The sequence below is a fragment of the Eucalyptus grandis genome, chromosome 3 (assembly GCF_016545825.1).
Source record: "Eucalyptus grandis isolate ANBG69807.140 chromosome 3, ASM1654582v1, whole genome shotgun sequence".
Taxonomy (NCBI): domain Eukaryota; kingdom Viridiplantae; phylum Streptophyta; class Magnoliopsida; order Myrtales; family Myrtaceae; genus Eucalyptus; species Eucalyptus grandis.
The window spans coordinates 12,615,033-12,626,256 of record NC_052614.1 but is presented as its reverse complement, the minus strand read 5'-3'; the positions used below and the strand labels follow the sequence as shown (position 1 = coordinate 12,626,256).

At 37.6% G+C, this 11,224-nt stretch overlaps 2 protein-coding genes across 2 annotated transcripts; both read right to left on the bottom strand.

Moving 5' to 3' along the window:
* Positions 1 to 644: 644 nt before the first annotated feature.
* On the bottom strand, positions 645 to 2,346 carry LOC104436584 (E3 ubiquitin-protein ligase ATL42). Its single transcript, XM_010049417.3, has one exon. The coding sequence runs from the start codon at positions 2,116 to 2,118 to the stop codon at positions 814 to 816; it is 1,305 nt and encodes a 434-aa protein (XP_010047719.2). The 5' UTR covers positions 2,119 to 2,346; the 3' UTR covers positions 645 to 813.
* A 4,916-nt stretch (positions 2,347 to 7,262) lies between these two features.
* LOC104439058 (putative B3 domain-containing protein At4g03160) lies at positions 7,263 to 7,913 on the bottom strand. Its single transcript, XM_010052177.1, has one exon. The coding sequence runs from the start codon at positions 7,911 to 7,913 to the stop codon at positions 7,263 to 7,265; it is 651 nt and encodes a 216-aa protein (XP_010050479.1).
* Positions 7,914 to 11,224: the final 3,311 nt, after the last annotated feature.

The following is an 11,224-nucleotide window of genomic DNA, read 5'->3' as shown; positions in this document are numbered from 1 at the left end:
TGAGTCAAGAAGCGAAGATGTGCTTATAAGATTGTTTCTTCATTGGAAGAAGTTGAACTACCTAAAAATTGATTCCGAAGTGTTAGTGACCTGCAACCGTCCTTTGTCTAGAGAGCAATTTCATAATTACCCCTTGCTTTCATGCTGCATATAATTAAGGTAACAACTTCAGAGGTGATTAATGATTAAGACAAGGAGATGCTGATGGTCCCCAGACTGAGAAGATGCTCGTGAAATTGAGAGGGAGCATGCTTCGCAAAACCAGGGTGGATTATAGTTTCTTGTCCCCTAAGCTGCTTTGAAATTTTCATTGCGTGCTCTCTTGGAGAGCGTCGTACCCGAAAGTCTCGAGAAATTCGAATTCTACGAAAAGAAAAAGGGCGGAAAATGGATTTCAGGTTTTACGTTTGTGTTTCTCTCGTTGCGTACTGTTCGAGTTTGGAGAAAACGGCGAAAACGGCTTCCCGGTATTGGGGGCCTTTTTCCCTTTGCGATGCTCAGAGGTTTCAGTCTTCAGACAGTGGCACGTTCTTGCATCTGTCCTCAGCAGAAACATAGTTCAGGGGACATTATTGATGGCCAACATCAAACGGCGGCATTAAGCTGGTTGTTTTCTTAAATCTGCAGACAACTGATTCAATTAATTACAAAGAGCAATTTCAAATGTCGATTCAGTCGAGATTTTCTCTCTGTATTCAAATCGTAAAAGAGGCCAAGATCATGAAGCAGAAAAAAGAGACCCAAAAAGAGCTTCCAAAAAGGAAAGAATATATGAAAATGAAAAAGAGTATTTGAAGATTGGGTCAGCAAGCGTTACACATCTGGGACTGTAGTTTGTGTTTGGCTGTGGGTGTTTTGAGACCTCCTTTCTCTATTGGCAAACCACTGAACTGTCCTTCTAGCAATTGGCAACCATATCTGCCGCATCCTCTCATCCTTAAAATCACCACCCTCAATTAAAGACATCTCTCTATGTCTATTCCTTGCACTCGAATCTCCAAACCTCGACACGCCAGTTATCTCTGACATTGATCTCTTATCTGCTGGCAACATAATCTTCGATTGCTGAACTGAGCCTGATTCTACAGGGGCCGTGGAAGGATGCCCGGGGACCGAGACCAAACTGTTCTTGTCAATTGAGCTCAACTTGCTCTCAAACAATCTCTTCCTATCCATCTCCTCCTTGATCTTCATTATCTCACCACTTTCAAATGTCCGCGCCGCGGTCGTGGCGGCTTGTCCTGTGCCTTCCAGTTCTAGGGAAGAGAATCTATTGCTTGAGAGGTCGTTTAGCATCTCCGAATTGAGGAACATTAGATCGGAAGAGCTCACGTTGCTCCACCGGTTCTTGAGGACAACATCGGATGCTATGATCCTGTGGTTGAACTTGTGCAGGATCTTCTGCTTCTCGGCCTCTTCTTGGATCTCCTCTTCCTTGTTGCTCTTGAAAATCTTCCGAAAACTGCTCCCGATGCTGAATCGCGATGATGATCCTTGAATCCCTGCCTCTCTCTGAACGAACAGCTCCAAGTTGGAATCTTGTCTCATATCAGATTGGCTCATCAGCCTCATGCTATTCGTATAGGTGAAATTTGCTGGGTCCTCGGCACTGACTTTGTGCCGGCAGAGCGGGCAGCTTGAGTGCTTCTCAAGCCAATAATCGATGCAATCGATGTGGAATGCATGCCTGCACTTGGGGAGTAACCGGAGAATCTCAATGTCTTCGAACTTGGACAAGCACACCGCGCACTCTAGCCCTTGTTTCGATCCCTTGAGCGAGGAGAACCTGAAGAAAGGGAGGGACTCAATCACAGTCTTGTCGATGCCTGAGAACCTCGACCTCGATCTCGTGAGCGCCGCAGGGTTCTCTTGATCACCGCTGCCGGCAGTAGTAGACCCAGCCCGGTGGCAGAACTTCGCATACACTAGCAGGACAAAGGTGACGGAGAACATTACAGAGAGTATGCCGATGACGACGGCGAGGCTTGGCTGGAAATTGGAGACCATGTCTTGTGATGAGGATGAGAAATTGTCCTGGCCATATGAGCTTTGTGCTTGAACTTGTAAGAACAAGCGAGCAAGAAGTGAGACCCAAACGAGGACATTCACTTGATTCATCTGGAGTGCCAGGAAAGTTTCTTACTTTCGCCCAGGATTCTAAGTTTTATGCCCTGGCATTCTGATAAGAAAGCCTAGAGACATAAGCCGTTCGAGCATTTTTAAATGGGGTGGTTTGAGGTCTCTGATTTTCTGGGTTTGTTCCTAGGCCGTTTCCGTGTCTGCCCAAATATAATAAACCATTTCGTGGCTTAACAAGTGGCGTTAGAAAAAAGTTAGTGATCTAGAGGTGGGTGAGGTTGATGATGGCACACAAGTTTGGCATTTGACTTGAAGAGGGTCGGCGAAATGGAGGCATTTTTCCAGAAAATTGCATAAAGGACTAATTTAAATGCATGTTTATCTCATCCTACCAAACCAATTTTTTATAGTAACACCATGAATGGGCTATCTGCTGCCACAAATATTAACGAAGCATTTTATCGACACACACTCTCGAGACACTTATTATGCAATCTAATATTGAAAGTTTATAGATTTTCAATGCATTATTTTCGGTGTGTTATTAGAAACGTCAATTTGAAAATCAAAGTATCTTCCTATAGGAAATGTCGAAGGAGTGCTTTAAGAACCCTCGTTACCCCCCCCATAGTAATTTCCAGAACCATGATTAAAGCATTACCATTGCATTGATATGTTGCGGCTTCCTCGTCTTTTTATAACCACGAATCAACATGGAGATGTGCCTGCTTTCACATCAAATATCTTAATCACTTGACGGAAGTATGCATTCTAAACGCCTAGTCCAACCATAATCAGAAAATGTGAACTGCTAATCTGGTGAAACTCTTTTCACAAAGTCACAGCTTCATCCATCTAGCATTACCATTTCACTAGTAGATTATGCTAGTACACGTCTATTTAGGTGTTATATGTAGCATGTCAAAGACACAAGTGGTGACATACGCGGCATACTTACATATTTATATATAGTTTGCATATATTATCGATGAGTTTATCTATACATGCGCATGCGAACATACAATTAAATAGCATAAACAGAGAGCTGCAAACCAAACCAGTTGATCCTGAACCCTACTCGACCACGCGATTATGAAGTCAAGCAACCTGATTGAGCTTATACAGTATCCTTCAAATGCTTGGTTTGTGACCTGCAAATTTCATTTTCAGAGCCACCTGATTTACTTTATGAATGTGCTCAGCTCACCTGATTAAAGTGAGTCTAAAAATGGCCAAAAAAAAAATAATACGCAAATGTTCTAATAAGGAAAATCAAAAGGAGGACCTTTATCCATTACTAATGGGATATACAAGGACAATCCGAGTTCATTCTCTAGTGGCTTAAACTTCAGAATATTCATAAATACAACTTTTGATTTCACTTGGTATCAAAGGTTTAGGTCTTCAAGTTCAATTTCATATTTCCCAACTATCCATGGATTTTCATTTTCTCTATACGCAGAATTGTATAGACCTTCTCGGCCAATGGGCTCCACCCTTCAAGTTCTCATCGTCCCAATAACTCTACCTAACTGGGGTAGTTAAATTTTTAAAAGTAGACGGTTACATGCTCAATTTTAGCAACCGTAGTGACCACAGAGATTTAATTTGCACACGTGTCCAAGAAAACAGTAAGCGGGCATTTGAGATTTAGAAAAACCGTATGAATTCGAATATTGAAATGACAAAAACAGATCTAAAATGCTCGAGCTAACTTAATGCACTAGTACAACATCATAGGAACCAAAATACGTTGTCAGCTTCTTGGCCAAGGAAGCGACTATCAATATGTCACGGTCAGCGACAAATGTCCAGACATCCAACCGCCATTAGAAGCACCGATCTCATCTCAACCCTATAAAAAAAAGGGAAAATACAGACCACATCTGTTAGCAACATACGCAAGGGTAGATATAAATCAGCATAGCTTTTAGAGGCTGCACATGCAGGATGATCACAGCCTGTGACAAAAGTCAAAATAGAGGAGATGAGGGTGACACCAGCATGAGAGATCAAGACAGTACGTGCGTGGCCCTTACGATAATAGGTTTGTCCATGCTAGGCATCTTGAATCGTGTTCAATTATGTCTCCTTTTTTTATAGTAATTATGTCAATAATGTAGAAAGAGTTGTCCATCAAAGAAGCGCCACGGAAGCCGAAAGCGGCAATTCAACTTTAATCGTGACTAGGCATTTGCGTGGCTCTCTAGAGATTCTTATTAGATCTTACTGAGGGAAGGAAATATTTGTTAGGTAACAGTCAGTTCCTGGCACATGCCATTAGAAAATTCTCTCGAAATCGTCTTGGAATTGGGTGGAACTCAAAATATAGGATAAGTCTAATGTTTCATAGAGAAAAAACTGACGATCTTCCTTGCATCGTAGTATCATGAATTTTCTTGAAAATTTCAAAATCTTGTCGGTCGGCTTTCGAGATTGGCAGCTTACCGGCCCGCTTTGCAGTTAGTAATTTACCAACAATATGAAAAATTATATTGTCAAGTTTGATAGTGAATTATAATATCCTCCTACAAATTTACCATGTCAAATCAAATACTACTAGTGGAATTAGTAACTTGTAAAGGGATTTAACGATATATATTCAACTAGGAACATGCATTATTATTTATTTGTCAATTTTATCAACGTAGGGACCACATTTACAGAAGTAGTTTATGAGAGAAAACTGTCCAAAAACTCCTAAATCTATTGGATGACGGTCAATTAGATCTTAAATCTTTCAATTATATTAATCAAATACTAAACCTTTTGACAACTTGCCAATTTAATGTGCTTATATAGTCTTAAACATTTTGATAATATGTCAATTTAGTCATAAACCTTTATTGATTTGTCAATTTAGTCATTCTAGTCAATTTTGACCTAAAATCACTTACGTCGCAGTCTAATTAGTATGGACTGTCCTACGTGGTACGGTTGGTGTTAACGTGCATAATTTTGCATTATTTTTTCATTTTATGAATTATGTTTCTTTTTTTTTTTTATCCTTTTCTTTTCTCTTTCCCTTTTTCCCATCGCTAGCCATTGCTAGGCTTTGTTAATGGCCAGTGGAGGTCTTTGGTCTTAGGCCCTTGCCTAAGGTCAACGAAGGGAAAAAAAGAAAAAAGTAAAGTAAAGTAAAAGAAAGAAAGAAAATATTCAACAAATTGCAAAAATTATCTACAACATTGCCTATCGAGCCACATAGGACAGCTGATATTGACTAGACTGCCACATCAATGGTTTTTTACTAAAATTGACCAAAATGATTAGATTAACAAATCGTTAAAAGATTTAGGTATAAATTGGCAAATCATTAAAAGTTTTAAGACTAAATTAATGCAATTAATAGAATTATGTTTAAATTGATAAGTTGTCAAAAATTTTATAACTTAATTAGCACAATCAAAGTGTTTAAGCTAAATTGGTCACCATACAAAAGATTTAAGACTTTTTGGATGATTTTCCCTAATTTATGATCCTGTTGCAAAATTTGCCTAGCAACTTGCAAGAAAATATGATAAATGAATTCAGTAAGTAACCAATGAAGTTTGTAATTATCGTACTTTTGAAAAAATGATAAATTTTCAAAAGTTCTTGCACTTTCTATTACATCAATTTTATTTTTTTTGTCAAAAGAAATTTTCATTTATTACCAAAATAGTACATGAAAAAAGGATGCATAGGAAATCTCAAAAGTCATCATAACAAGCTAGGCTTGTAGAGCTCCAAAATAAACAAAAAATCATAAATCAATATTTATTATCAGAGCATGGTTTGAGCTTGGTTGGTAAAGATCATCGCACGCTCGTCCTTCAAGAACAAATCTATATGACTGCATCAAGCAAAAGGATCAACAGCCAAACACCAAATCACATATCATTATCGGTGATAAGCACACGTCAGAATCTTCATCTGTAGTTACGATTATTGCGTTTCAGTGATGTACACCTACTTTCACAAAAATAATATAAACATGTTCAACAAACTCAGATATGATAGTTGTGAGAGCAAGCCATTTAGCAAGAGCACATATTTGATATTTAATTTGCTGTGAAAATTATTGAAGCTGGAAATGGAGTACTTATTTATTAAAACTCCTAAATCTAGAGTTAGATCAAAGAGGAAAAACTCCCGCATCTAAGAGAGCAAGCCATTTAGCAAGAGCACATATTTGATATTTAATTTGCTGCGAATATTATTGAAGCTGGAAATGGAGTACTTATTTATTAAAACTCCTAAATCTAGAGTTAGATCAAAGAGAAAAACTCCTGCATCTAAGATTGAAAGAGCAATAAAAGAAACAAGAGAAAATAAAAGGGAAATCAATTAAAGAGGGGAGGAAGAGAACTAAGTCAAATCCCTCCCCTCCAAAAGTTGAAGAGACGACAAAAGCTGAAACTTAGAAAGGGAGAGAAATAGAGAGGCAAAGCTTAAAAGATAATAATACTTGGATCTATTTTTAGCTACACAAGCTCCATGAACGTTTTTTGGATCACCAATCATTAAGATGAATAGTTATAGTCAGAAGATGATTTATACTTGGTAACAAGCCTGTCTTGGATCACTAGTGTCTGTTATAGGGTAACCGCATCAAAACAAGGGTTGTAGCCAATCAAAAAGGGCCAATCACACTTTTCCTCTAATGATGTGAGCTATCAATCGGTGTTCCTTATTTTAAAGTACCAATGCCTACACAATCTATTCCCCCCAATCTCGTTTTGTACCTTTGTATTCCTAAAAGGAGGGAATACCCTTTTGGTGCTTTATATCTTGAAAGACCTTAGGTCCGGATTTGAACCAAGATGAAGTCTTTTAAAGACATGCTCAAGTCTTAGATGAATAGTTATACTCAGAAGAACTAACCAATTCAACACCAAATTTAAATGATGTTGCCGTAACTATTAAAATTAGCTTATACATGTAGAACGAAAACCAGGATACTTTGAGAATTTGCCACCTCTTTGATTCATGATATTTTTCATCAGAAAATATGTCATATGCACCGAATCAATGGCTGGCCAAAGTTAACCAATTTACACTCAAAACGCTATCGCCTAGCTAATCCACGATAATAAGCTACAGAAAATAAACGCACTATGTACAGCAAAAATCTCATCAACCCAAGTCAAAGAAAGGACCTCTAACCCTGGCTTCAACTTGACGTACCCTGGTCCATCAGTTCACGTCTCCTCCTTTTCAATCGGCTGCTGCACCTCCGGCTTTCTACTAGAAATCAAGAGGCATAACTCTCGGGTCCAGACGTCGCGAAAAGCCCATACCCTAACGATATCCGAAACCTCCAATCGGTTATCCTTAACGAATAAATTCCACCCGCTAGTGATTACATGCGACCTGCCGCACCAAATTTTGAACGTCATAGGATACGCCTTCCCCGCTGGATTAAACGTCTTCACCGGAATTCCCACCTCAATGTCGTCACCCTTCTCGAGCAAGGGCAAGATAGATGTTGCAAAGTCCGTTTTGTTCACGAGCAGCCGGCTCTGAATGCCAATGATGTCGCTTGTCGTCAATTGCTTCTCGAATGGCTCGCTGCAATCTCCGATCGAGTCAATAAGCGTGTTCACGATCCGAACCAAGTGGAGTCCGGTCGCTGAGTGTTGTGGATCATACTGTGGCCGACTTGGACATGAACTAGCTTGAATGGTTTTCGATTGCCTATGTTGTTGCATTGGTCGGACTCCTTGCTCTTTGTTCAACTCCATGTCCTTCAATATGGAAAGAAGCAGTGATGCTTGGAGTCTTTCTTTGGGCTCTTCAGAGAAAGCAACGCTTGTGGAGGAGAAATTGCTTTGACGGGGACTTCTCTCCATGTCGACTTTTTCACAGCTTATGAAATTATAAGCATGTAAATATATATATTTATATAGGTCTATAGAGTTGCCTTTTGCCGTAGCAAAATAAAAGTCTTACGATAGAAAACTCAAATTTTCTCAGGTTGGAAAGTTACTTGAAAGTCATCGTGGTGATATATTACTAGACCCAAAACAACCATGGAGATATTCAATAATATATGTAAGTTGTGTCAATCTTGGAGTAATCAGTAGTGTTAGGGTTTATTTAGGATACTTGAAAAGATGTACTCCGTGCTTTGTCGTTACAATCCTAATTTTCCTAATTAGGATAAAGGCCAATAGGAGAGTCTCGAGATTATCAGATAGTGCCAAGAGAATCACTTACCTTTTCCAATTTTATGGCTTTTATACTTGTTTTTATCGCTTGTCTACTCATACAACATGGTGATCTTTTTTTTTCTTTTTTTTTTTTTTTTTTTTTTTTTTGGGGGGGGGATTATCTAATATTTTTATAATATAAGTTATAAAGCCAAAAGTAATACATACACTGTTTGAAGATAGTAATCACATATCATTCTATGATTTTACTAATTGTAGGAAATATTGCATCAACACGGGATTATCTTACAAAAATTAAAGAAGGAAAGGAATATCGATTTACTCCAGGTCCATTTGTTTTTTTCTTTTTCTTTTTCTTTTTCTTTTTTTTTTTGTAACGTGTGACTCATCTAATTAGATGACTTGTAAAGTTCTACTATTTCATATAAAAAAATGTAAATTTTTTGCGTCCTAGTTAATTTAAATAAAGTATTGATAAGGGTTTAAATATTTGGTAAAAAAATTATCCGTAACTTTTTCTTCAAGTAGTCTATTGGCAACTTACTAACACTTTTATGAGATTACCAACTCTTTTTAATAGTTTGGAAATCAGCAATTTTGTACTTATTTATCTATTTTTATTTGCATAAGTTTCCAAAGGTTTGAATTTACTAACTCTTGCACAAAATTATCCATTTGAACAGGAGTAATATACCAACTTCGTCATATTAAACTAAGTTTTGCGCATTATCAATTTTCATGTGAGTTCGTTACCATCCTTTGTTTTTGTTTCCATTATTTATCAATTTTTCTATTAAGTTATCAATTTTGATTTGTTTTGACTAGCAACGTCTTACATTTATCAACTCTTTTCGATGATTACCTAAACTAGCATAACTTATTAACATTTCTCCCATTAACTACCACACAGTATTGCATAACCAACTCTAAGATGAATTACTTCCTGACAATATTTGGTTTTATTTCAATTTGCCAACCTTTTTTTTTTTTTTTTATGTTTACAAACTTTTATTTGCATTTCTTAACAACTCATACATTTAAGTTTTTTTCTAAAAAAGATTACCAATCTTAATTAGAGTGATTTACCAATTTCTCTTGAGATGAAGATCGTCGGTTTACTAAAGCTTCATCTGTTCATTCTTTTTTTTCGTTTTTGTAACCCATGGCTTATCTAATTAGATGGCATGCAAAGTTTTATTGTCCTATGCCAAAAAATATGGAATTTTCTTTGTTGATAAATTTTAATAAATGTTGGCAATTACCAAAAATCTGTTGGTAAAAAATTGACCGGTGACTTCTTCTTCTTTTTTTCCAGTAATGTACAGGCGACTGAATAACACTTCTTATGAAATTGTCAATTTTTCTCTAATTGTTTACATTTGATTTTGGACTATATATCTCAGCAAAACTAAGGGTGTGTTTGGTTGGATTTTTAGGAAAATGTAAGACTTTAAGTTAAAGAAGTTTTTCAAAATGCAAATTGTGTTTATTAAATTGTAATATGAAAGTCCATTGTAAAGTACTTTTGAGCAAAATAATGTTTGGGAATATTATATTTACAAAAGACTTTTATGGTTAAAAAAATTTGTCAAAAGAAAAATAAAAAAGTTAGCCGGCAAGAGTAGGTGGCCGCCTGCAAATCGAAATCTATTACCGATGACTGACATATGAGGTTGCAAGACCTCAAGCGGCCCTCGAAGACAACCGGCAAGGGCCACTTGGGGTCAGGCAACCCTTGAAGATCACCAATGAGGGCCGCCTAGGGTCAGGTGACCCCTAATGATGGCACCAACAAGTAGGCTCAATCTTCGCGTGACCTCGCCACGACCCAGATCTAGGTTGCACCCGCCGAGGTTGCACGATCTCTGGCGATCCAAATCTGGGTCACCAGAGGTGGGTCTCACAACCGGTGACCGAGATCTAGGACACACGCCATCTAGATCTAGGTCGCAATGAGGTCACATTGGGTCGTCAGAAGTGGGTCACACGATCAGTGACCCAACAACCCAAATTTAGGACATGCTCGGCGAGGTCTCATGACCTTTGGCAACCCAAATCTAGGTCGCGACGAGGTTGCATGACCTCCAGCGACCCAGATCTGGATCATAGCGAGTTCGCGCTAGGTCGCCGGGGGTCGCTCGACCACCTACCCTTCGCCGGCGACCACTTGCAGCTTAAGTAGCACCGACACCGACATGAAACACGCGACACGACATGACACGCTGACACATCGTTTCTTTAAAAACAAATCATTCCAATATTTTGGGACACGTTGCACGTTGTATGTTAAATGTATATTTTTACATACACATAATAATTTATCATTTTATGATTATTTTGATATAAATTCACAAATAATAAAAATAATAATAAAAGGCTAGAATGAATTTATACTAAAAACATTAATCAACTATTTATTAGTATCATTCATTGTTTCAATTTGATAAATTAAACTCTATTCCAATAATTCATAAAACTTGGAGAGAGAAAAACAAGCAATTTACATTTTAGACTTATGTGTCGACGTGTCGAGATAAGAAGAGAAAAAAATTGAGTGGTGAATTGTGTATCATAAGAAGTAAAAAAAAAGAAGAAGAAGAGAATATTAGTTATTTATAATAAATATTGTGTTTTTATTTTTTTCGCATATATACATTTTGACCCATCATTTATTGAAATTTTTTAAAATTGACCCCACGTGTTGGAAACTCGCATATCAGAATTCCAACTCGAGTATTGGAGAGTGTCGGGAAAATTAACTAGGTATCATATTTCCCAACACATGTTATTTGAGTATCGGAGAGTATCGAACACGTGTCGGAATGTCTAACACAACACAAAGACTCCTGAAAAGTGTCAGTGCTTCATGACTTGTAGCCATATCGGTCCTATTCAATAGAGAATAAAGTATAAGATGAACAATAGCTCAAAGAAGAAGATGAACAATAACTCGAAGAAGAAGATGAATAGTAGCTCAGCATGCCCACAAA